We start from the raw sequence: 27,467 nt of genomic DNA on the forward strand, positions 1-27,467 counted from the left end.
CGAGAAGAGAAGCTGAAAGAGGAGACTGGAGAATCTACGCCAGCCCTTCCCCTAAAGGTCTTTGCGGATGGTATTGATCAGGCCCAATAGGATTATCTGACCTCCAAATCCAATAGAGCGTATAGACCGCAGCTTCCTTCGTCGGTTAGCTAAACCTATTTACGACAATTTGCAGTGGCGGTTATTAGGCTGGGCCCCAGCACAAAGAGGAGAGGACATGAACAGAAAGATCCAGTGCTTTTGAAAAACACTTCAAACCCAGACAAAAAAATGCTATGGGATTAGGGTTGAGTATTTGGCACAGCTGTTCCCTCACACCTAGCCTACCTACTCTAGAAGATGGCAAAAACCTTTCGCTCAAAACTGTAAAAACAAAAAGCATAGGCCTACCAAGAAAAAAGATCTCTAGGCTTCAGTTGAGGACCATTGAAATGTGATCTGTGTTTGGGTGTCTGGGGCCCACTGCAGCCGGAACGGGGGCTGGCCTCTACCCTGGCAACATTGTTGCCGTGCAGCATGGGGACAGATGCCATGGCGAAAGGCTCCTCTGGGCTGGGAGCCGTGGCGACAGGCGCTGCCTCCGGTGCCACGCTGTCCGCCTCTCAGTCTCTGGCAGCGTGCGCACACAAACACACACTTCTCCCAGGCTAAATTACACACAGCGACATCCCCTCTTTCATTTCACTCTTAAATCTTTAGCACGGGTGCGAGGCACTCAGCCTGGATCGGAGGCGCAATGCAGCCTGGGAAGGMGGTGTGCTTGGTGGAGTGCATACGGTGAGAGGAAAACACACACAGGAAAAGGCATTTCCGCCCCACACACACACCTCCAATAATGTCCCCTCATTAAGGCGTTGAGGCTGGTTCAAACCTATAAAAGGAGGGTGTAATGACCACAGCGCTGTCCTTTAACTAGCGCCAGTGTTCACCTAGGGATGTCTCCTCCCGCATCCCTCCCTCTACCTCGGCTTCCTACTCAGGTTTCACTGCAGCAGCCGCTAAGTGTGTGTAGCCAAGGCTCTTATCTCCCCACTGAATGTGTGTGTAAAAGACACAGCCAGAGGAGAGGTCAGGGGGTTAAGGGTCAGGGGGCACATGATGGTTAAACGCTCTAGGCTGGTGGAGACCTTCACAGGCACTTCCTACGGGAGCTCGCCCAGGATGGCGTGTGTATGTGTTTTGGGAAGGGGGTGTACAGGGGGTTAAGAGGAGGTGGGACTGCTCCAGGCAGCTCCCCAGCAGACCGGTGTGTGTGTGTAAAAAACATTAAGTTGGAATCTAACAACCAACGTAACTCAATAATCAACRGTTGATGAACCATCACATAATTGAAGAAGTTCAGCTTGCTGGCTGCTGAAAATCTCAATTTAAATCATGAAACGTTATGTACGTACTGGGTGAATGTCTATATATTTGGGGAAGCAGAGGCACTGATGGGAAAGAGGTGTGTGTGTGCGCGCGCCCGCGAGCACATCGAAGAGGTGAAATGAGGGCTCTGGAACACCAGCCCAGAAGACCGGGCACAGACAGGCTCAGTTGCTCACGGGCGGGCGGACACACACACATACACAGCCAAACTCACCACGGCGGTCGCGTCGGCCACTCCAAAGGCGGCCCTCTGTCTACGGGCTGTGATGTGGCCGCTGTTCTCCTGTACCTTCTCCAGCAGCTGGCGGATCTGCTTGCAGTAATTGGCCACTTTGCATTCCTTCAGGAACGCTTTCAGCTGTGGAGCAGCAGAGGAGGTAGAAAGGAGGGGGGGAGGAAGAGTGAAAAACGGTATATAATCACCTAGTCTGGTGCTTGTCTTTCCCCTCTGGACCGTCACTACTTTATGCCCAGCGCGTGCGTGTGTGTGTGGAGTAGAAGAGGAAAAGTCATGCGTTGTTTGCTTTGTTGAGGGCAGATTATTGCTTTGTTTGTCCTTTGGCTTGTAGAGGAGCTCGCCTCCCACCCACCCACTGCTGGCTGTCTCTGACAGGAAGTGGGCTCAGTGGTTGGTCACAGGGCCGTAAAAACAACGGCAAGCCGGTGGAACCATTAAAGGTCAGCACAGACACACTTTACTCTTCATCCCCCTCTTTTTCCATCTGGCCTACTCACTATAAGACCAAGTCAAGTTTCTTGCCGCCTTGTGTTTGCTGTAGAGAAAGGCTAGCAGTTAAGATTTTATTTTTTTACTTGATAGTCAACAACACCTCAAGATGTTTGAGTTAGTATGTTGAATAGCTGACCATTTACCAAATGTGTAGAATAAAATATCCGCATATTGATGTTCGAAAATTTGAATCAGTCGCTGATCAGGAGAAGAGAATCAAAACTTGTTTTTGCTTCCAGGGCCAGTTGCCTATCCCTGGCTTAGGGTATGMACATTATGCCATTGCATCAATTGGTGAAGTAGTTCTATTAGCTGACTAGGGGTGGAGAGAAGAGGAGAAGGAGCTGGTATTACCTGGATGATGGTGGGCAGGGCCAGCTCTGGGAAGCCGATGGAGCAGGCCTGAGAGTGGAAGTACTCCAGGATCAGATCATACACCTGCTCTATCAGCCCATCCTGAAACAACACAAAAGTATACAAATCAGAAAATAAAAACCGAAGGGACCACACACACCAATGTGATACTCACATTAACATTCAAGAGGCTTGTTGGGAGAAAGGAGGGGAGTTGATCTGTGAGAAGACATGTGCAAACATCGAGCTAGATTACAGGGACACCTCAGCGCACTAACGCCACTCCTCGGGTTAAGTCTGAAACACACACTTTACGGATCGCAGCTATTTATGTGAGTACAGCCGTCAGTACAGACTGGATTTACCTGACGGATCCGATTATCTCTAAGCGGTCACCTGCTGTCTGCCACCTGGTGCTGCCAACGTGTGGCATCCCCCATGGCTCTGTACTAACCCCAGTGGATACTCGACTGGCCACACACCCACACTTAACCCCTGACCCTCAGTTAAGATATCACCACCAGCTCATCCAAAGACATGGTCCTCGGTTCTAAACGATTTGGCATGGGTKCGCCAACACGGCAGCAATAACATGGAATGCTACAGAAGCAAAGCAAAAAAGGATATGAGAGAAAGTTGACCCATTTCAGTTCTATTATAGTAATAACGCTAATTTCTGTACTGTAGGTCACATACAGCCTACTGTAGTCAGACACTCTCTACTTGGTCTAATGGTCAGACAGGTGTTAATTTAGCCATGTCTGGCAGTAGCAATGGTGAGTCACCAGGCACCGACGGCACGGTAGAAACAATTGGTGGAGCCGGTGGCGTTGGTTGCCCCTGCCAACAGCACCGAAAGCCAGTCCTGACCAGCGGAGTGCAAGGGATAATCCCAGAGGGCCGTGTGGCAATCCTCTTGGCTTGGTGAGAGCCCCTTACGTCGGCTTTTACCCACTGCCCTCAATCCCCTTATGCACACACGGTGGGTAACACCGTGTGTCAGGGAGGAGTGTGAAAACACATTAACTAGTAGGGCCTAGACATGGAGTTGATCAGCTGCTCTTGTTGCCACACGTTAGAATGGCATCGTTATTCTATTACACTGACACAGACAACAGGTTGAGTAGTGCGCCGTAATCTAATCTGGCATGTATCCAAATATATTTGTTTTATTTGAGGGCGGGTGGAATTAAGGGGACTTGCATAATGGCCATAATACTAAATCAATTCTTACTGATTAGGCAAGGTAGCCGTCTAGGACTTACAACCAAGACAGCAAAGATGTGAAACTAATGTGCTGATGCAGGACAACAAGACACACTTTCACAGTTCTCCTGCAGATTGATCTTTGAAGGACATGCTACTTRCAACCTGTAGGCCACTCCTACAATAGACATCCTAAGCTACTAGTTAATGTTCTCTAAACACCCTAAAATAGCTAGGGCTAAGAGATATTCATGACCTCTCTGACCTCCAGCAATCCTTGTACTAAAGGTGCCAAGSCACACCATTGTAGGCGCTTCCACAATCTCGGCAACCATTGGAAAACAGGTGCATCACCATTAAGCTTTCCAAAACAAGTCACAGAAATAACCCAGTTAAAGGAGAGGTGCACAGACGATACGCATGCCTAATTAGTGGTAGCCTAATTGAAGTCTTCATTGAGATGATTAAAGTATCAAGACGTAAAGTTGCATGAGAAGATACTATATTGACCACTAGGTGCTTGAGGACAGAACTAGACCTAACCGTTAAAAACTAACAATATCATATGAATCTCGTAATAGAATTCAAAAGGTATTGACCCTATCACTTTCCATACATGTTTGCCCATGGAAGAAGTGGTCAGAAAGGGACTTTTTGGACCTGAATGCCAAAACATTCAGTTGATAAAGGTGTTTAAAGTTGACCTATTTTGCATACCCCGCCAAACCATGAGACATCCATGTCTTCATCATTGGAAAAGATCAACAGTTGAGTTTGACAATTTCACCATCGGTTGGGACAAAATGCTCGTGCAAACAGGGTGGGTGTAATTTCAATCATAGAAATAAAATGAATAGAAGTGACCCATCCCTTTAGACCAGTGAAATTTTGATGGTAGACCATTTCAATTGAAGTTCAATTAAAATATTTACTACCACCCACCGTTGAATGTCAACCTAAAATGGTCATGGCTGTTCTATTATCTATATTTCAATAGGTTTCCTACGGAGGCTTGACAGTATCATTTAAAACAGATATTCCCATTCAAGCCAACATTCTCTGATGTGTAGACCTTCAACCAACTTTGTGGTTCCACTTGAAAGTTGAAATATAAAATATATTATTCCCATTTTAGTACATTTATCAGCCAAAACATGACACCCACCCTGTATTCAAGAGCACCGATGGCGGGCACAACACAAAAGCCGTAGATGATGTAAAACAGGGTCTAAGCTACAACATACAGTGCACTCAGAAAGTATTCAGACCCCTTGACTTTTCCACATTTTGTTACGTTACAGCCTTATTCTAAAATGTATTACATTGTATTGTTCCCCCCTCAATCTACCCCAAAATGAAAAAACTAMTTGTACATTTTTGCTTTTATAAAAAACAGAAATATCACATTTACGTAAGTATTCAGCCCCTTTACTCAGTACTTTGTTGAAGCACCTTTGGCAGTGATTACAGCCTCAAGTCTTCTTGGGTATGACGCTACAAAGCTTGGCACACCTGTATTTCGGGAGTTTCTCCCATTCTTCTCTGCAGATCCTCTCAAGCTGTCAGATTGGATGGGGAGCTTCGCTGCACAGTTGCTTTCAGGTCTCTGGTGCATGTTTTCATCAAGGATCTCTGTACATTGCTCCGTTCATCTTTCCCTCGATCCTGACTAGTCTCCCAGTCCTTGCCTCTGAAAAACATTCCCACAGCAGGACGCTGCCACCACCATGCTTCTCCAAACGTGACGCTTGGCATTCAGGCCAAAGAGTTCAATCTTGGTTAGATCAGAGAATCTTGTTTCTCATGGTCAGATTCCTTTAGGCAAACTCCAAGCGGGCTGTCATGTGCCTTTTACTGAAGAGTGGCTTCTGTCTGGCCACTCTACCATAAAGACCTGATTGGTGACGTGGTGCAGAGATGGTTATCCTTCTGAAAGGTTCTCACATCTCCACAGAGGTACCCTTCTTCCCCGATTGCTCAGTTTGGCCGGGTGGCCAGCTCTAGGAAGAGTCTTGATGGTTCCGTCGGGAGTTTCTTCCATTTAAGAATGATGAAGGCCACTGTTCTTGGGGACCTTCAATGCAGCAGAAAAATGTTGGTACCCTTCCCCAGATCTGTGCCTCAACACAAACCTGTCTGGGAGCTCTACGGACAATTCCTTTAACCTCATGGCTTGGTTTTTGCTCTGACATGGCTTGGTTTTTGCTCTGACATGCACTATCAACTGTGGGACCTTATATAGACAGGTGTATGCCATTCCAAATCATATCCAGTCAATAGAATTTACCAATCAAGTTGTACAAAACATCAAGGATGATCAATGGAAACAGGATGCACCCGAGTTCAATTTCAAGTCTTATAGCAAAGGGTCTGAATACTTATTAAATTAAACAGAAATAGCCTATTTACATAAATGTGCAACACATTTCTAAAAACCAGTTTTTCACTTTGTCATTATGGGGCATTGTGTGTATATTTGAGGAAGAGAAATGTAATCCATTTCAGAATAAGGCTGTAACGTAACAAAATGTGGAAGTCAAGGGGTCTGAATACTTTCCGAAGGCACTGGATTTGAAATGAAGATTCTTTCATTTATATGTTTTTAGGTAATTGACGTTCAAGGTTAAAAAAACACGACTTTTAAAATCATTTCTCCAGAAATGATCAAATAGTTTGCCAACGCTGTTAGTAAGCTTTTAAAATGATATCAATCACACCCGATTATCTTTTCAGTGATAAAGATCATGCATGTTTCATGGTATGGTGGGGTATGTAAAACAGGTTAACTTTTAGCACCTTAATCTCATGAATGTTTGGGCATTCAGGTCCAAAAAGTCACTTTCTGAGCATTTGTACAAATGGGTAAATATGTAAGGTTTTGTTCAAATCAAAAGAAGTGCTGTCAAAAAGTGATAGAATTCAAATGGATTTACCCAGTTCTAAGGCTACTCCTGCCGCATATAATACATGCTAACTAAGCTAGCAGTACTCCCCCAGTCTAAGTCTTCTCCTGTGGCAGACAAGCCTAGTTAGTTGGCATGCTAAACTAGCAGTACTACCACCAGTCTAAGTCTTCTCCTGTGGCAGACAAGCCTAGTTAGTTGGCATGCTAACCACTAGCAGTACTACCCCCAGTCTAAGTCTTCTCCTGTGGCAGACAAGCCTAGTTAGTTGGCATGCTAAGCTAGCAGTACTCACCCTGTAGGCCTTCTCCTGCATGTTGGTGTTGCTGAGCTTCAGGATAACATCAAATTTGATGGGCTTCACACTCATCCGGCCAGGCTTCTTGTTGAAGTCCACCTGATGGATGATCTAAACAACAAGCAATGAACACAAAATTAGTGCGTTCAGAAATCATGCAACATTTGCAAAGACATGACACAGATTACACAAACGTGAAAACAGAACAGCGCCCTCAAACACACAAGCCAGACCTCAGCATCATTTGATTATCATTCCATGGCTTGTCTTATGGACAATCATTCAGACTCCTGACAATAGACACCAGTAAATGTTCAATGTAAAGATATAGCCAAAGTAAAGCTTTAAAAAAGCATAGTATGTAAGTGTATATTTGTGTCCTTACCTATATTTTGTACATCTCAGTGTGCGTGTTTAGGTGCGATAGATAGGCCTAGCCCTATCTTGCGTTTTTACGTATCGCTGTGTGTGTGTGTGTGTGTGTGTGTGTGTGTGTGTGAGGTCGTTGGTACCAGGCGAGTGGAGCGCTCTTGGCCCAGTTTGTCTGTACAAACATCGGATGTGGTGGCGATCTGCGGGGGAGCCAGGGGGGGAAGTGGGAAGGCATGGGTCAGCCCTGATACAGAGGGAGCCACTGGAGCAGGAAGCACCAAATCATATATACCACCCCCCCCTTGGAGAGACGCACACGCACGAGTATGTGTGCATGGACGTGTGTGTGTGTGTGGTCTGTGTTATTGTATATGGTGTGTGTGCACACGTCTTAGTGAGTGTTGACCTCCTGTAGTAAGCTAGCAGTGAGGAAACAGCAGTGAGGAGCAGTGAGGAGGCAACAGCTTGCCTGTCCTTGGGGGGAGGGGGGGTGTCACCGTGATGGTCTGGAGTGCGTGCATGTGTGTGCAGTCTGACCGGAGCGATAAAGATAAGGCTGTGGTTACGCTTTGCTCCTAACGCGCTCTGCAGATCACATCCTCTCTGCCTATGGCGCAGCCATCCACCCACAGCAGACAAACACAGAGGAGCATAACATGGTTGGTTCTGCTGCTCCAATTAAAACAGTAGCAGCGAGCACCTCAGCCTCGCTTTTCTCTTTAACGAGGGGAACAGTAAAAGAGAAGACAGGAAATGGAGTGTGTCACAAATAAACACTGTGTGCTGCTAGGGGGTCTTGGTGTGTGTGTGTGTGTGTGTGTGTGTGTGCTGGGGTGGACGGCTGCGCTATAGGCAGAAAGGATGTGGTCTGCAGAGCGCTTTAGGTGCAGAGCGTAAACCACAGCCTTGTCTTTATCGCTCTGGTCAAACCGTCCACACAACACGGTGACCACTCCCACAAGGCCAAGCGGTCGCTTCCATACTGCCGTTCTCACGCTAGCTTACCACTAGTGGTGCACGAGTATAGGATATTTTGACTCCCAAAACAAGCTGAAACGGATGCGCGCACACACAAACACCACCTCATTATAAAAGACTACATTTGCGTTCTAGAGGATTGACAGGAGCTTGACGCTGCCCATTTGCCTATAAAAAGCCTACTTTGTTTGAATGTAGAAGGTGATGTGTAGGAACTAGAATATTTCGGTGATATTTCTGCTGTGTGCAGCCTTGCCGGATCCCATGGGATGACACGGCGCACTCCACGCTGATAAGCCTATTCCTTMCCATGTTATAGCCCTATTCGGACGGGTATTACTGGAGACGTTGGTTGTGTCATTATTATCCAAGCATGTGTGTTATTCCAGAGGACGATTCACATAGGATTRGTTTTTCRAAAACTGCCTRCTGTAATTCCAKATTTTTTCAAATTGAGTCGCCTCTTATGTAGGCGTGAAGATATTTCAATGCCGTGTTTAGACCATAATAGACCACACTGATAACTCGTGCTTGCCTGCCAAATGTATAGGGCTCCCTATAATATTTACATTGATGAAGTGCGCTCACAATCATTATTTTAGCGATCCATCCATGGTAGACGTCCTTCCTAATAACAACGCCCCACATCCTGCTGGTTTGATCCGCTGAACCGTACTTGCACTCGACTATTTATGGTTGAGAAAGTAAACTTGCCATTTTTCTAAAAGTTTAGCGGGGATGCTGCTTTGCGATCTTTTGCCTAGCACAGGGCTCTCCAACCCTGTTCGTGGAGAGGTACCAGTCTCTATTTGTTCATTAAATAATTATTGCACATTTAGGCCTAATTAAACTGATGCATTTGGCGATGTTCAACTTCAATTCACTGGCACTATGAAGAATAGCTTAGCCATACTCAGTGATGGCCTAATATATACTTCAGGTGAATTTACGAGGCATTGCTAGATACAGATTACCAAGATATAGCCTATAGCCCGTTTTGACTGTCTCTCTGCCTCCCCCCATCCTCTCCCTCCCTCCCTCCCCGATACATCTACCAATACTTTTTATTATAGCTGTAATTAAACATTTGTACTTTTTTAAATGGATTGTGCTAAAAAAAACAGCCCTACAAAAAGATACTCATAGCCGATTTCATATATTTGAGAAAAGAACATAAATGTAAGGGATGAAATAAAATGTAGAAGCACTGATTCCAGCAAAAAATGTGCCTAGGCTCTGAAGACTGAGCTGGCTGGAAAACAATGACGTAGGACACAATTTCGKAGTTTTCAATGTAGGGCTGTAGCCACTGAATTCTGGTAGTTGTCACTTGAAAGAAAAACCCATCAATCACATAATCCACCGCGCTGCCTCTCGCCCAAAGCGTTCTATCAGTGAACGGTCATTGATATCCGTGATCCTCCCTAACCCATTGAAGTTAAGGTTCGGGTTATGGTTAGGAGTTAAGGTTTAGCGTAGGGTCATCCCAAGGATCCCGGATACCACTAACCCTCAGTGAACGGCATCAAGTACTATGTTTTTTTGTCCCAGAGCTTGAGGAACACCCTTTGCAAAGAGCAAATATAACGCACCAGATTTCACAGGCTTCACTAAAGGGCTGTAACGTTACCAGAGTTTAACCTTTGTAGCACGGCACTTGCTTTACAATTGGCCGTAGCATCTAATGATGGGGGGGGGGGGGATATTTTATTGATAGTTACATATCGGGATATTATTTTGAGATATCACGTTATTTTGCACTAGTTGGCTGTACCTGCAACAAAACTCTAGTATTTCTCTAGTATTTCTCCTTCATAGCTTGTTCTCCATCTTATTTTTAAATAGGGAGCCAATTTGTTTTCAGTACCTTTACTTCCATGACTGATGAAAGCTTGTTTTCTCATGCTCTCCCTTGTCCCTCTGCAGCAGACATCTTGTGAGCAATATGTTTTGGACTTCGAATCGCAATAAAATCACAGTATCGAATCGCAAAACATATCGGCACCTAAGTACAGTGTTAATATCGTATCGCGAGGCCCCTGGCAATTCCCAGCCCTAATAGCATCCATTGTTTGTCACAACATCCAACTATGACACTTCACTTAACAGTACACTCAGTGGCCAGTTAATTAGGTGCACCACCCCGTTCACAAAAATGGTTCACTCACACAGACAGTGAGTCAAGTGGCCGTGGCTTGCCATATAAAATCAGGCAGAGGCATTTAGTTACTTGAACGTTAAAATGGCCCGAGACAAGCACATATCACATAGTAAGTCCACTTTCCCTCAATAAAGAAGCTATCTGCAGTCTGCTAGTAGGAAGAGACTAGTGCAGGGGTTAAGGTTGATGTCACAAACCACTCAGATTTACTTCCACCCCCTCATCTTTCAGAACCTACTTCGTGTTTAGCTGTTGAGACCTACACAGACTGTTTTCCACTGACACCTTAGAAAATGTTACAACACTCCCACATTGTGTTTCCATTGGGTCTGTCGCCCAATGCTGTCCTCTCGCCGTATTGCTCACATCTATTCAACCTTTTTTGATCTAGGCCACACAAGTGCTTACGGCAGGGGTGGCCAACCCTCGTCCTAGTGAGCTACTGAGAATGCATGCAGAGTTTTGAGCCGACCCTGTTGTAAGTTAACATACCGGACTCAGCTGATCAAGGTCCTGGTTAGCGATGAACTAGTTCAGGCCTCTCCAACCTTGTTCCTGCAGAGCTACCCTCATGTAGGTTTTCACTCCAACCCCAGGTGTAACTAACCCTGTTCAGCTTATCAACCAGCTGATTATTAGAATCAGGTGTGCTAGATTAGGGTTGGAGTGAAAACCTACAGGACAGTAGCTCTCCGGGAACAGGGTTTGAGAGCCCTGAACTAGTTGAGCTACAGTAGGGTGTGGAGCCAAATCCTGCAGGATCCCTATTCACAAAGAGTCAAATAGCAGGAGTGCTGATCTATGATCAGGTCCTGCTGTCGATGTACTCTTATTCATTATCAAGTAAAAAAAGGCCGAACTGATCCTAGATCAGAACACTTACTCTGAGACGCTTTGTAAATATAGGCCCATGAGGGTATTGCTCTGGGAGGAGATGAGCACCTCTGGCAGGGGGTAAGGGGTCTTACCTCCAGTAGGAAGGGCAGAACGGGCACAAAGGTGTGGGTGCTGCCAGAGAGGAGGGTGAGGGCTCGCACACAGTGGATCCTCAAAGGGTAGTAGCGTGAAGTGGGTACCAGCCTGCACAGTAAGACAGATAGATTCACAACAGCGGTCAACACTACCACCTGCTGGTGAAAGTGTGAAGTTGAACTTTTTGGTGCAGTTTCAGACAGATTAAGCCTAGTCGTGGACTAGAAATTCTCCATTGAGCATGCTTTTTAGTCTAGGCTTAGTCTGTGTCCGTTTTTATGTTATGTGATTGTATTTCAAGTCAAAGACGGATAACCAATAGAAAATCGGCAGAGACCATAGGCTGGTCGTATCATGCTAACTAGACATTCTACCCTAACAGAGGGTATACATACTAAAGCACGTGTTATTGTTGATCTATACAACAACTAGGTGAAAAACAGATGGTTTAGCTTTATATTCATGTTACACTTCCGGAAAAGAGATGCAGTATTCTCCTTCCCCATAGATCTCTGTGTGATATCCTGGTAGTGTGTTCTACAGTAGCAGAGCCCATGAAACAGTATGATCCCAAGTTAAGCCCATAGGTCTGTGTGTGTGTGTACCCACTTGATGGTGCCCACTATGACCTGGCACAGTGGGTAGATGAGGGGCTGCAGGACGTCGCTGGGGTGCAGGGTGCTGAGCACACGACACCACAGGTACAGGCAGTGGACAAACTGCCAGTTATACACCGACTGGTATGTCTCCTGCGGGGATCAAAAACACACACACACACACACACACCTTAAAGTACGTCACATTTAACATCAGCACTGATCTACATGCAATTGCTGGTGGTTTCTAAATTATTACTGGGATACATTTAGACGAGCAATGGTCTAGACCGGGTATTCCCAAACTGGGGTTCCCCAGGGCTACATTGCTGTCGGGGTTAAATGTGATTCAAATTATTTTTAAATGCATTTTTTTTCACATTTTCAAACAGTCCATTTATATTTTCCAATGGAGCAATACATTTAGGTGAGTTTTCCCCCCTCGCCTGAGTAGCCTCGTTCCACTGATGAAACCATCTAGTGTTCAGCGAAATAACAACACAAGGTCAAATACAGGTAGACCAGTCAAATAATTAACATCAACCGTCACGCTCTCGCGGGAAACCTTCACTCTTGCGCAGACATTTAGAAACGAAACATGACAATTTGAAAAATAAGCCACAGGAGTTTTTTAAGCGAGAATAAAGACGACTTTCGAGTAGTAAGACGTGTATAAAAGCAACAGATACCATTAATAAGAAGGGGCTAGAAGAGTTTTATATGGTGAGCTACCGAGTGGCTAGAACAGGCTAGCACCATACTACTGTGGAGGACGTAATTCTTCCTGCTGCCGCAGATATGCCTGGGACAATGCTGGGGGAAAAGCCCCCAAAAAACTATACATACAATGCCTTCTTCAAACAACACTGTTTCACGATGCATCACTGACATGGCAGGAGATGTTTTGAAACAATTACTGCTTCGCATACAAGCCAGTGAATTATATGCGTTACAGCTGGATGAGTCAACAGACGTGGCAGGCCTGGCACAGCTCCTGGTATATGGCCATTATGTTTATGGGGGTCAATTAACCTCTCTTGGGTAGAGTGCAGGATTTTGACATTTGGATGACAAACGTGCCCAAAGTAAACTGCCTGTTACTCATGCCCAGAAGCTAGGATATGCATGTGCATGGTAGTATTGGATAGAAAACACTCTGAAGTCTCTAAAACTGTTAAAATAATGTCTGTGAGTATAACAGAACTGATATGGCAGGCAAAAACCAGAGGAAATCCATCCAGGAAGTGGGATTTTTTTGATGCGAGTTGTTTTCCATTGAATGCCTATGTTATGGGTTAGGGCCCAGATTGCAGTTCCTATGGCTTCCACTAGATGTCAACAGTCTCAGACATCTTTTCAGGCTTGTATTTTGAAAAACGAGGAGTAAAAAGACCTTTCTGTCAGAGGACAGGGGAAGAATGCAGAGCTGCTTTGCACTCGTGACCGATAGCGTTTACAATAGAATGGAAAAACAACAAACGGCGCGTTATTGTTCGGTTGAAATAATATTGATTATTTAGACAATAGACAACCTGAGGATGAATTATAAACATCGTTTGACATGTTTTGACGAACTTTACTGGTACTATTAGGATGTATTCGTCTGCATGTTTGACCATCCTGGAGCCAGTGGATTACTGAACAAAACGCGCCAACAAAACTGAGGTTTTGGGACATAGAGGACTTTATCGAACAAAACAAACATTTATTGTGTAACAGGGAGTCTTGCTAGTGCAACCATATGAAGAGCAAAGGTAAGTGATTAATTTTATCGCTATTTCTGACTTTTGTAACTCCTATACTTAGCTGGAAAATGTTTGTATGCTTTTGTAAGCGGGGCGCTGTCCTCAGATAATCGCATGGTATGCTTTCGCCGTAAAGCCTTTTTGAAATCTGACACAGCAGCTGGATTAACAAGAAGTTCATCTTTAAGCCGATGTATAACATTTGTATATTTTATGAATGTTTAATATGAGTATTTCTGTATTTTGAATTTGGTCCGCTGCAATTTCACTGGATAAGAAGTTTTTAAGGAAGACATCCTCTTCTGAAAACCAGGACAACATGAGGATATTTTTAAAGTACTGGATAGCTTTGTGACATCAAATGGACTTTGGTGGTCAAGATGTGTTGGTATCTGTACTGATGGCGCAAAAGCCATGACAGGGAGACAAAGTGGAGTGGTAACGCACATGCAAGCAGTTGCTCCCAGTACACTGCAACATCCACCGAGAGGCTCTTGCTGCCAAGGGAAGGCATAACAGCTTGAAAGACGTTTTGGACACTACAGTGAAAATGGTTAACTTTGTTAAAGCAAGGCCCCTGAACTCTTGTGTATTTTCTGCACTATACAATGATATGTAATGCTTTTACAACATACAGAAGTGTGCTGGTTATCAAGGGGCAAAGTATAGACACGTTTTTTTTTTTTTTTAATTGAGAGACGAGCTAAAAGAAGAAGTTGGAGCTCTTTTCTATCTGCATCAACAAGGACAACACACAGGTCTACCAATCATTGTATCATTTTTTTGTGTGCAAATGAACTCAAGCTTACAGACAATGTCAAATGTGATTTAGCGAAGCACCCGAGTGAGCTGGGTGTGCAATTACGCAGGTATTTCCCCAAAACGGACTACACAAACAACTGGATTCGTTATCCCTTTCATGCCCTGCCTTCAGTTCACTTACCGATATCTGAACAAGAGAGCCTCATCGAAATTGCAACAAGGGGTTCTGTGAAAATTGAATTTAACCAGAAGCCACRGCCGAATTTCTGGATAGGGCTGCGCTCAGAGTATCCTGCTTTGGCAAATCGCGCTGTTAATTAAGACACTGATGCCCTTTGCAACCACGTACCTATGTGAGAGTGGATTCTCGGCCCTCACTAGCATGAAACTAAATACAGGCACAGACTGTGTGGAAAATGATTTAAGCCAGACTCTCTCCAATACAACCCAACATTGCAGAGTTATGTGCATCCTTTCAAGCACACACTTCTCATTAATCAGTGGTGAGTTATTCACCATTTTTGATGAACAAATAAGGTTTTATATCTAAGATGGTTAAATAAAGAGCAAAATTATTGATTATTATTATTATTTGTGCCCTGGTCCTATAAGAGCTCTTTGTCACTTGTCACTCACACTCATTCTATTGTTTAATAAAAGTATCATAGTGTGTGTGTGGCAGGCTTACAACGATGGCAAAAAACATTTGAGAGTGCGCTGACCCTGGTACGCAGCTGGAGGTTGAATGTTTGAAGGGGTACGGGACTATAAAAAAAAGTTTGGGAACCACTGAGATAGACCAATATTGAAACGCTTATTGAAACGCTTATCTCTGATGTTAGAATATCACAGAGCAGTATAAAAACCTTTATAGGTAACATTATTCCTTCTATTATCATCATCAGCTGTACCTCCTGGTGTCCTACAACATAATTGCCTTATCCTTATTTCCAACATCCAGGGCCCGAAATTCACCACGCATCTCAGAGTAGGGGTGCTGATCTAGGATCAGTTTCGCCTTTTAAAACATTATAAAGGGGGCACGTGATGCTAGATCAGCCCTTCTACTTGGAGACACTGTGAATTCAGGCCCTAGTGTATGAATGGATGTGCGTCTAACTGCTAACCTTCTTCTTCATGGTCATGGCGTTCCTCAGGTGGATGGCCAGCTGGCGGATGTAGATGAAGCCGTGCTGGTAYGAGGCCTGTGTGTCCAGCGAGTACATCTCCGTCAGCGTCCGCTGCATGAAGTTGATCATAGGCAGAACGGTGGGTGACGTGAACTTGCAGTTCTGCACGTACGAGATGTACATTTGCTGAGGAAAAAAACGAGGTTAAAGGGTGTTCGAGTTCAGTTTAAAAATAATTAAAAAATAATAATTTTGGGGGGTTCCAACAGTTGTGCAACTTTATGCCTTCCACTTTGTGCAGACACTTGCCACTAACTGGGAAGCMATATTTGCTTAGCACTTTTAATGCAGATGTGGAGACACACACCTTACTTACTAACTCTTGAAGGGTATTAACTCTCGTAGGCCAAATGAATGAAGCATTTTTCACCCACGATGGTCTCACCTCCCCAGAGGATGGAATAGAGAGAGACGTAGAGAACATACCTTGAGGATGAGGTTGAGGTAGGTGTCTTGCTTGTGTCGGCAGATCTTGTTGAGGGCCAGGAAAGCCAGCACGCGGCTCGTCTCCTCCCCGGTGCTCCACTGCTTGATCAGTTGCTAGGGGAAAAAAGGTGAGAGGTGGACTGTGAGAGCAAGCGTCGGGAATGGAGGACKCAGGTCCCAATAGCAAGGCTACCAGTCCAGAGCATAGTGTCGCTGTCGGAAGTCTTGCATCGTTAAAATCTTTTCAGGAAATTACAAAAACAGCCATATTTGACCATTTATGAAAATACAATTATGAAACGTCAGCGCTACTACTTTCAATGAACGTAAAAAAAAAACAATACGGGGACAAAATGGAGTTACACGGTTCTGACAGCGGTAATATGCCATTTCCTAGGAAGGGATCCTCCAGTTCTGCACCACACCGTTTATATACTCAACCGATATTAATGTGGTTTATCTCTGCAGGGTTATCATCCTTTCAACTAAATCATAACGACTTTACATTACAGAAACATTATTTGCCTAATTCCCCCGATGATCATCATGCAGTTTGGTCAGCCTACATATAGGTGTTGCTGTGGTAACCGGAAATCACCTTGAGCAGGTGGCGACACTGTTTGGGGTTACACAGGTAGTAGGGAACCAGCTGGTTGGCGTGCCGCAGAACTGCACTGATGACGGTGGCCTCTGTGAGACATGACAAGAGCTGTGAACGGAGGAGGAGAGTTAAAGTTCCATTTATTTGCTGTTGTAAGTAGAGGTACATCAATTGAAACGTATCTTCGATAAGAGTAAAAGTGGTAGAAACATTTTAAAAACACTAGGGTACATCCAACACAAATACTGTATGCAAGAAAAGGGAAAGATATCAGTGACAATTCAGACAAGAGGGGGGAAAAAGGGAAAATAGGAGGGAGGATGAAATAAATAGCGGGACAAACCTGAACGATCCCACTGAGATACATCCTGATGTCCACCTGGTTCTTCTGCCACTTAGGACTGGAAGATGGAAGCACTGGCCTGAAGATGAGAAAATGAGAGAGGAAAGCCCGAAATTGATAAATGGATACACATTAAAAAAAATCTTTTAAAAAATCGCCGTGACACAGATAATAAAATACATTGGCTCGTCGGTTAATCGGTTTAGCAATTTCTCTAATCAAAACTAAGTATCGGGGAAATGGTTAAAGCTTCTGTAAAGAAGAAAGGTCTCCATTTATTACTTCTTCTGGTCTTTATCTGGCTTTAGGTTGAGCATCCTCTGCAGAGCCACGTACACATCTCGGATACAGAACAGGACCAAGGCGTTGAACACTATTGGAAAACACACACACACCACAAATTATATCATCGTCCTTGGGGCTAAAGTATGTTGACACTACTAAAGAGGGGATCATACACACTCATGGGGGGTATGATCCCTACCTGAACTGTCGGCCACTTTGTATCGACACGGATCTCCCCCTTCTCCTTTGGTGGTCGCCACGGCAGCCTTGAAGGCCTGTGTGATCTCTCTGAAGAGGCGAGGTGTAGGCTCATCCTGAAGACAAAGGGATGGGAGGCAAGAAAAGACACAAGAATGAAGGGCAAAAGCACTGGTATTGTGGTACAGTAGAAACAAAAGCCTCGACCTCATAATAATATGTTTTTCCTTCCTAATTAATGCTGCCTGGTAAGCATTGTTTTTTAATCACGACACGCATGGGACGGTAGTTAATTAACCCAGAGGTTTGAGAGGTGGAAGATGGGACAAAGCACTATTCTAATGCAGAGAGAAAATATGCGTCAAACTTTGGTTATTGAAAAGTGCCATTATGCAACCTGCATCCCGGTGTCGTCTGTTTACAATGACTACACCTAAAGTCTGGTAGAGGAAAAAGGTTGAGGTCTATGCTCGGTGGATAGTCTGTAGGTAAGTGTTACCTTGATTGCGGCTTGCCACTCGTCAACCATTTTCTCTGTGACTTTGATAGCCTCTGCTGTCTTCTTGGATTTCTTGGTGGACTCTCCTTGTTCCTCATCATCATCAGAACTGGCCTCCTACAGTCACACATAACCTTAAAGTTAACACTCTGAAAAATGTAAAGGGTATTATAGAGACAACAAAGAAAACATGCTAAGGAATATAAATCATGAAAATTAACGAATACATGTTGAGTGTAAAATCAGCATCCCCTCAAATTTGACATTTACAAGTGTAAAATGAGATGTTCCTCTCTAATGCTGTTGGTTTAAGTCAAGCATAGGCTACCATTTAGATCAGAAAACTCACTCTATAGTCAGTCTATACATCATTTGAATTACGTTTTCAGATCATGAAACATTTGTCAAAGTCAAAGCCCGGGTACCTCCAGTTGTTTGGGCAGCGTGTGGTACTTCCTCTCTTCCTCATCCTCGGAGCTGTCGGTGTCGTCAAAGTTGAGCAGGGTCTGGTCGTTCTGCTGCAAGAACTTATAGAACTCTGGATCTTTACTTTTTAGCCTTGACAGAGAGTCTTTGTGCTGAGATGCCGTGCCTTTCTTTTTGTCATCACCCCTGCAAGACAGGAAATACTCATGTATTAAATAACATTCTACCAGGTGACCTGGGAGGACATTTGTATTTTTAGGGTATACTAAAGTATCTGGGGCAGACATTGACTGAAGAAGTGAGAAAGACTTACTTGTCTTGAGCTGCAGATTGCCCTGCTTTCTTCTTCGATTTCTGTCCATTCCGGGTAGGAGTGTCATCCTCAGAATCAGCCTCACCTGCCGAGTCAAAGCCAGATAGCAGGAACTCGTCCACACTGAGGTCCTCCAACTTCCTGCAACACAGAAACAATAAACAACCAATTTAGCAAACATTAAGATATTTAATTACAAAGTCAAAGATCAGTTACTTAGCTACTCACTCACTTTTGTACATCGCCTTGGTCCGTACAATTGACCTTATTTTAGTGCCCCAAAAACGTAATACTCCCAGATCAACTGTAATGTCTACACCATTGTAAAGCACAATTTCTCCCCTTTCCAACAGAATCAATTACATGACCCCCACGCTGCCCGTTTCTGCATAATTCAACAAGGCAATGAGCTCCGTTGGGTCTTTAAAAAAATGGCGGGTGGGGAAGCGAAACTAATGCGTGATAGTGAGAAGGAGAGATGTTGTGTGGGAAAATTGCTTTTTTCCCACTCGATCTGTCCAACTTATCACCTTATCGCCTCTAAAATGTAAATAAAACACTAAAGAATTTATATAATGTGTCATTACATACCTGTTTGAAGGTTTGTGTCGAATTTGAATCTGGTTTTTAGGGCGGTGCTAAAGTAATCTTAGAAGTAAACAGCGGCTTTGAGAATGATGATCGCATGCAATGATGACGCAAAAAATGACTAGGTATCCCCCCTTACCCCTGTCACTGTCCATTTCTAGTTTTTAAAAGATGAGAGAAGTGTTGCACCTGGTGGAGAGAAATTGTAAGACAAATAGTTGCTTTATGCTTGCTGTACGTTACGACATTACACGTCACGATGTAACGGAGGGTCCGTTTTGTCAACTTTTCTCCAATACTATAGAGCCATTACCATGTCGATCAACGCTTGGATAGAAACGTAGTTCACACCCCCGATTTTGAGGTCAACAGTCCCATTAGTTTTCTTTGTAGCCTCATATGAATGTTGCGTTTGCGCACATTTGTACGGAATGGGGTGAGTTTACGTTAGCGAGTTTTATCAGACACGTTACAATAGTCTCTCTGCAGTGACTATGATGGCAAGTAAAGTTAGTTGGCTAATTTAGCTAGCTAGTTTGATCCGTTTAACATTACATTTCAATAAGCCATGCCAAAACAAACTTAAACTGAACAGGGGGAGTAACATGTTGATCACTCACTCAACTAACTTGGTTAGCGAGCATGCCAACCATTTCTAACCAAGCAAACTAGCTAACTATTAGCTAAGGCTAACGATTATTTGAAGTGCACTATCAACTCCACTTTTAACATTCCAAGGCAAATAAAGAACGACACTTGACATGTACAATACACAGAGAAACTAGCTACATTGTTATTTCATAGAACAAATGTGTTCAGTACCCATATTTCACTGTGGGCAACTTACCTTTTGCTTTTCTGTTTTCCTGCCATGCTGGATCAAAAACGTGACTACCAATTCGGTTCCCACAATGCAATGGTGTTAGTATGTAGGGGCGTTCCAGCTCGTCTTTTTTTTTTATGTCGCTCGCTACACCAGCGTCAAAGTTGCTGTAGACAGATGGTTTGATGACCATGCTCGCATGAGTAATTTACCTGTGACCTGAAGAGTTTGTGAAAAGAAAGACCGTTCTGGTGGGCAGGAGACGCTGGTGCAAACACTGATCGTCACAGCGGAGCTGTGTGTGACTCCGATGAGTCTCTCGCACACAAGTACAGGTGGCAAGGTGGACACGCTCCTGTTGAAAAGACAATGGCGCAATATGTAATTTTGGGATACAACATATCTTTGTGGTCTACCCTGAGTACAAGATCAAATGGTAACAGAGGTGGTTTGGTGACCACACTTGGGTTATTATTATACCTTGCATCAGTTGCCTGCTTTGACCTGAAGAGTTGTATTGACTGCTCCCCTAGTCGATACATTTATATTTCTTCAAAGTGGGACGATTTAAGTACTGTCCCTTGTATGTGAATTTGAGTTTGGAGCCCCGTAGGTGAAATTTGGGCCTGCCACGGTGACCATTATCTGGGCCGATGGTGTGGAGGCTGTGCTTTGGCAAAGTGGGTGGGGTTATATCCTTCCTGTTTGGCCCTGTCCGGGGGTATCATCGGATGGGGCCACAGTGTCTCCTGACCCCTCCTGTCTCAGCCTCCAGTATTTATGCTGCAGTAGCTTATGTGTCGGGGGGCTAGGGTCAGTTTGTTATATCTGGAGTAGTTCTCCTGTCTTATCCGGTGTCCTGTGTGAATTTAAGTATGATCTCTCTAATTCTTCTTTTCTCTCGGAGGACCTGAGCCCTAGGACCATGCCTCAGGACTACCTGGCATGATGACTCCTTGCTGTCCCCAGTCCACCTGGCCGTGCTGCTGCTCCAGTTTCAACTGTTCTGCCTGCGTCTATGGAACCCTGACCTGTTCACCGGACGTGCTACCTGTCCCAGACCTGCTGTTTTCAACTCTCTAGAGACAGCAGGAGCGGTAGAGATACTCTTAATGATCGGCTATGTAAAGCCAACTGACATTTACTCCTGAGGTGCTGACTTGCTGCACCCTCGACAACTACTGTGATTATTATTATTTGACCATGCTGCTCATTTATGAACATCTGAACATCTTGGCCATGTTCTGTTATAATCTCCACCCGGCACAGCCAAAAGAGGATTGGCCACCCCTCATAGCCTGGTTCCTCTCTAGGTTTCTTCCTAGGTTTTGGCCTTTCTAGGGAGTTTTTCCTAGCCACCGTGCTTCTACACCTGCATTGCTTGCTGTTTGGGGTTTTAGGCTGGGTTTCTGTACAGCACTTTGATATCAGCTGATGTAAGAAGGTTACACATGGTGTCAGGAGGCTCGGATGTATTAATTTTCAGCTATGGTTTAGCAGGTTTATGCACTCCTCTGGCATGAAATCCGGGTTTGCAACCCACTGGTCGTTCACATTGTTTGTATCGTATGAATGTGGTTCTTGAGGTATGAAATGATTCCCCAGTCATTGTGAGACTGATAATCTGCGCAGCGTGACAACAAAACAAAACGACCTCGAACGCCACCAATCTGACGCATGTTATGTGACGTTACAATTAAAATGTTTTAGCAAATCCAGTAGATTTTGCAGAGGTTGTTTAATCAAAATCTATTTTGTATTCAGTTTCTCAATCGTTATCATGAGCAATAGCAGAACATGTATCAGTTTACTTTCTGTGTTTTTGCCAGATATAAGAACGTTTTTAAAATGCACATAGCTAACGTTAGCTAGTTTCCCCTTTCAGGCTAAGTAACGTTACTTTTCGGTGTCAATTGTGTGTGCAGCGGTATACTGTAACCTTATAGATAAAACGCATTGCTTTGATGCGACATGGGATGTTGAAGTGATAATTAACAATTCAAGACTGATAAATTGAATCTCTTACATGCTGCACTTTTTGGACTACACCATATTGTTGGGTTAGCGAGTAACTGGAAAAGGTTACAAATAGAAATACATTTGTGCCGTCCTTGCGACACAGACGACAGCTGGTGAGTCTTGATTGCAAGCTAACTAGCTGAATCCCAACATCGCCATGTAATTTGTCAAGGCGGCCGGTGTCTCGCTAGTTTGGTATGAAGATAGCTATTGCAGCAATATCAATGCTAGTTATGCTTTAGCCACAGATGAAAGGAGAAACCTTTAGCTAGCCATCTGGAAGACTTGTCTAGTTTCTTTAATGTTAATCTCGTGGGAACCAGACTCGTTTCTGTTGGAACGTGATCTTGACAAATCGGCTAAATAGGATCGGACTTCCTGATTGCGTCACTGGTCTATCGAAGTTCTTGTCTGACTAGACCGGTGGTGTTCAAAGTTGGGGTCGCGTCGCGGGGGAAGTGCAGTGGGGTCAGCAAAACAAAACAGTACAGCTTATTTTATGGGACAATATACAAACGTTTTTGAGAAAGATGAATTCGAAAAATACAATTTTATTGAGTAATTTGTTTTCTTTTCATTTTGTTAAGAGAAAAGTGTAATTAATTGAATCAAGTCATATAAAATCAAATGGTATTTGTCACGCGCGCTGAATACAACAGGTATTACAGGTAATACAACAGTGAAATGCTTACTTACAAGCTCTAACGAATAGTGCAAAAAAGGTATTAGGTGAACAATAGGTAAGTAAAGAGATAAAACAGTAAAAAGACAGTTGAAAATAACAGTAGCGAGGCTATATACAGACACCGGTTAGTCAGGCTGATTGAGGTAGTATGTGCATGTAGATATGGTTAAAGTAACTATGCATATATGATGAACAGAGAGTAGCAGTAGCGTAAAAGAGGGGTTGGTGGGTGGCGGGACACTGCAAATAGCCCGGTTAGCCAATGTGTGGGAGCACTGGTTGGTCGGGCCAATTGAGGTAGTATGTACATGAATGTATAGTTAAAGTGACTATACATATATGATAAACAGAGAGTAGCAGCAGCGTAAAAGAGGGGTTGGGGGGCCACACATTGCAAATAGTCCGGGCAGCCATTTGATTACCTGTTCAGGAGTCTTATGACTGTTGAGAAGTCTTTTTGTCCTAGACTTGGCACTCCGGTACCGCTTGCCATGCTGTAGTAGAGAGAACAGTCTATGACTGGGGTGGCTGGGGTCTTTGACAATTTGTAGGGCCTTCCTCTGACACCGCCTGGTGTAGAGGTCCTGGATGGCAGGCAGCTAAGCCCCAGTGATGTACTGGGCCGTATGCACTACCCTCTGTAGTGCCTTGCGGTCGGAGGCCGAGCAATTGCCGTACCAGGCAGTGATGCAACTGGTCAGGATGCTCTCGATGTTGCAGCTGTATAACCTTTTGAGGATCTCAGGACCCATGCCAAATCTTTTTAGTTTCCTGAGGGGGAATAGGCTTTGTCGTGCCCTCTTCGCGACTGTCTTGGTGTGTTTGGACCATTCTAGTTTGTTGTTGATGTGGACACCAAGGAACTTGAAGCTCTCAACCTGCTCAACTACAGCCCCATCGATGAGAATGGGGGCGTGCTTGGTCCTCCTTTTCCTGTAGTCCACAATCATCTCCTTTGTCTTGGTTACGTTGAGGGATAGGTTGTTATTCTGGCACCACCCGGCCAGGTCTCTGACCTCCTCCCTATAGGCTGTCTCGTCGTTGTCGGTGATCAGGCGGTGATCTACCACTGTTGTGTCATCTGCAAACTTAATAATGGTGTTGGAGTCGTGCCTGGCCATGCAGTCGTGGGTGAACAGGGAGTACAGGAGGGGACTGAGCACGCAGATAAAATATATGTTTATGTACCAATTTTACCAAATTCTTGCGGAACAAATGGTGTATACAGAAATTCTTCCGGAAAAGACTGGGTCCCCACTGAAAAAGTTTCATTACCACTGGACTTGATAGAGGATGATCATTTGCTGGAGGTTATGTTTTGTGATAATGTTATGGGCCTTCTTGAGTGGCCAGAAGGTCCAGAGTAGCCTCCCAGTGAGCAAAATGATATTAAAAAGACGTCTAAAAGATACACATGGTGTACACCAACCAACAAATTGCTTACTTGCAGGTTCCTTCTCAACAATGCAACAACAATTATAAATAATAAAAGATAAGAATACGGACATAAAATGGCTCAATAGAATAAACATTTTAGTATAATACAGGAAGGCACAATTTATAGTCCAATATTTACATGTGTTTTGGGGATACGTATTTTCCAGATGTTGAAAATGTGTTTTCCAGACATTGAAAATATGTATTTTACGGACGTTGAAAATTCGTATTTTACAGATGTTGAAAATTCATATTTTGTTGGTCATTGTTTCTATGGCCAAATTTCAACCGTACATACATTCACTTATCTCTACATGTCAATGAGGAAAGCATTATCTGACATTATCTCACATTAAAACAATTCCAATAAATAGGAAAATGCAGCAAACTGAAGATTGCAGTATGGAATATTTATTATTGCTCCTATGCACTTGTGTTAAAAAAATTWAAAAAAAGTTTTAGAACTGGCAGTGACCATGTTCAAAGTTCAGACCAACAGGGGGAAAAAATAGTTTTATAACATTCTCAGTAACTGTTACAGAAACGTTTTTCTTGCTATGACTGTGATCTGTGGTTGTTTATCTACCTTAGTTGAATACACTGACTGTAATTCTCTCTGGATGAGAGCATCTACCGTAAATGTAAATTAACTATTGCAAAGCATGCTGGATATTATTCTAATGAGCTCCATCCCCAAACAAGACCACATTTGGTTGGACCGAACCAAATCTGAACCAATCATAGAAGTCTATTTCACAAGTTTGGACTGCACAGTAGAGTTTAGTTCAGAAGTTTATTTTGGTAGAGTACAGAACAGTACAGTAGGGTATTGTACAATATAGTATATTGTACTTTACTCATACTGTACTCTTCTGTATTGAACTATACTTTGCTCTACTGTACTGTACTCTGCTGTGCTCTACTGCAGGGTTTCCTAAACATTTAGTTTTTTGCCCTAGCACTACACAGCTGATTCAATTATCCAACTCATCATCAAGCTTTGATTATTTGAATAACTGTGTAGTGCTAGGGCAAAAAAAACTGCTCCACTGTCCTGTGCTGTCCAAACTTCCAAAACATAGACGTTTATGTTTGGGCCAAATCCGAGTTCAGACCGGACCAAATCGTAACCAATCATAGACATCTATGTTTGGGCCAAATCGAGGCTGGAAAAAAACCCGACGTCTGTAGACGTTGAAATCAAGGCAAGGGTGGACGGACCAAATCGCAAAGTCCATGGACGTTGGCGTCGGACGGTGCTCACTGGGCTGCAGCCGCACTGCCGATTTAAGGTGGTCTAGATAGCATCTTGGACATACGGGTAGTTATAATTTATGAACTTCACAAACGCCTTTTACAATTACACAGCCAACAAACATTTCCTGCCTAGGTTTCGTTTTATCCACGCGGCAAGATAGTATCAAAGCATCACTGCTTCTGGTCCACCTTAACGTTTGATGTCACTCTGCTCATGCAGTTTGCATTTACGTACGTCAACAACATGATTGAATAGAGGCTTTCTTCATGTCGTTTGCTTTACTCAAATGGACGGAGACAGGCAGTAGAGTTTATCAATTTGGATGCATCGCGTGTTGTTTTCACGTTCCCCATCATTTCAGTGAAGAGGGGCGACGAAACCGCAACGTTTATCACCGGTAATTGGCATTTATTTTGCATTTTCTTGCAGATACTGTTATTCGAAGTAGATGGTGTGGGAGTTGGGGTGCAGTACCACATCTTTTAGGAATATACATTAATAGAAACAAGCTCAAGTAGGAAGGCATGATGACAGCATGCATGTTGTTAAAATAACAAAGATGGTGACGGTCACAACGGGGAAATGGCCTGTATAAATTGAAGCCGTATGTCTAGCAGCCATCCAGAATGCTGAATGAGTCAAAAAGGAAATGTGTATGTGGAATAGCTTTGTGTGGCATGGCCGCGGATAATGCAGTCGGTGTGTCTTTTACTGCAGTGACAAAATGCATTCTCATGGGTGGTGGCAAACTTGTATGCGTTAAAAATACAATGGTCTTGAATGCAGTGGCGGACGAGTTTTTCAATATTTTTTTTATAAACAGCTTTAATTATATTACACCATATTCACCCAGCTCAATTAAACATCGATAGGTTTAGGTGGATTTTCCCTATGCCCATCATGAAGTTGCTACAACCTAGCCTATGAATGAAAGTTTACAACGTACGCAAGGTTCATAGGTCGAGAGAAATTTGAGTAATCAAGGTGGCAGACATTGACACATTCGATAACGCRTTGCACACTATTGACTGCATCTAACTGATATAGGGTGTAATCATTAGTCCAACAGTCGGGTATGTTAAGCCCGTTCCGTTTAATAAACGTCTAACAGAATCGGCGGAATGAATACATCCCTGATCACACGCAAACAGTTCACTTCATAGCGGCCACAAACAGTGCTTTCGGAAAGTATTCAGACCCCTCGACTTTGTTAAGTTACAGCCTTATTCTAAAATTGATTGAATAGTTTTTTTACTCAATCTACACACAATACCCCATTATGACAAAGCAAAAACAGGTGTTTAGATTTTATTTAAATGCATTTAAAAAAAAAAAGAAAATATTACATTTACATAAGTATTCAGACCCTTTACTCAGTACTTTTGAAGCACTTTTGGCAACAATTACAATCTCGTGTCAGATTGGGTGCTACGCTGCAAGCTTGGCACACCTGTATTTGGGGAGTTTCTCTCATTCTCTGCAGATCCTCTCGAGCGCTGTCAGGTTGAATGGGGAGCGTCACTGCACAGCTACTTTCAGGTCTCTCCAGAGCTGTTAGATTGGGTTCAAGTCCGGGCTTTGGCTGGGCCACTCAAGGACATTGACTTGTCCCCGAAGCCACTCCTGCGTTGTCTTGGCTGTGTGTTTAGGATCATTGTCCTGTTGGAAGGTGAACCTTCGCCCCAGACTGAGGTCCTGAGCATTCTGGAGCAGGATTTCATCAAGGATCTCTCCGTACTTTGCTCCTTTCATCTTTCACTCGATCCTGACTAGTCTCGCAGTCCCTGCAGCTGAAAAACATCCCCACCGCATGATGCTGCCACTACCATGCTTCACCATAGGGATGGTGCCAGGCTTCCTCTATACGTGATGCTTGGCATTCAGGCCAAAGACTTCAATCTTGGTTTGATCAGACCAGAGGTGCCTTTTGG

The 27,467-nt window shown here is 43.9% G+C and overlaps 2 protein-coding genes across 7 annotated transcripts in view; one reads left to right on the plus strand and one right to left on the minus strand.

The window, feature by feature from the left end:
- The window catches only part of LOC111966411 (NOC2-like nucleolar associated transcriptional repressor), a 28,709-nt gene extending 8,446 nt beyond the window's left edge, over positions 1–20,263 (minus strand). For both annotated transcript variants that reach the window (XM_023991016.2, XM_070444431.1), the window contains exons 1-15: positions 20,162–20,263; positions 18,727–18,867; positions 18,413–18,599; positions 17,988–18,104; positions 17,490–17,604; positions 17,288–17,378; positions 17,006–17,084; positions 16,660–16,770; positions 16,062–16,175; positions 15,573–15,761; positions 11,952–12,091; positions 11,339–11,450; positions 6,857–6,970; positions 2,453–2,554; positions 1,583–1,726 (exon numbers count right to left, since the gene is read on the minus strand). In XM_023991016.2, the coding sequence (XP_023846784.1) occupies positions 1,583–1,726; positions 2,453–2,554; positions 6,857–6,970; positions 11,339–11,450; positions 11,952–12,091; positions 15,573–15,761; positions 16,062–16,175; positions 16,660–16,770; positions 17,006–17,084; positions 17,288–17,378; positions 17,490–17,604; positions 17,988–18,104; positions 18,413–18,599; positions 18,727–18,867; positions 20,162–20,187 (1,782 nt within the window). In that variant the 5' untranslated portion in view covers positions 20,188–20,263. The remainder of the gene's footprint in view (positions 1–1,582; positions 1,727–2,452; positions 2,555–6,856; positions 6,971–11,338; positions 11,451–11,951; positions 12,092–15,572; positions 15,762–16,061; positions 16,176–16,659; positions 16,771–17,005; positions 17,085–17,287; positions 17,379–17,489; positions 17,605–17,987; positions 18,105–18,412; positions 18,600–18,726; positions 18,868–20,161) is intronic.
- A 5,204-nt stretch (positions 20,264–25,467) lies between these two features.
- klhl17 (kelch-like family member 17) overlaps positions 25,468–27,467 on the plus strand; it is a 34,264-nt gene continuing 32,264 nt past the window's right edge. For 4 of the 5 annotated variants that reach the window (XM_023991018.2, XM_070444436.1, XM_023991017.2 and 1 more), the window contains exon 1: positions 25,617–25,933. The gene's annotated coding sequence lies outside the window, so the exon portion shown is untranslated. The other variant, XM_070444435.1, reaches the window with a different exon arrangement.

Source organism: Salvelinus sp. IW2-2015, linkage group LG7 (genome assembly GCF_002910315.2).
Source record: "Salvelinus sp. IW2-2015 linkage group LG7, ASM291031v2, whole genome shotgun sequence".
Lineage (NCBI taxonomy): Eukaryota > Metazoa > Chordata > Actinopteri > Salmoniformes > Salmonidae > Salvelinus > Salvelinus sp. IW2-2015.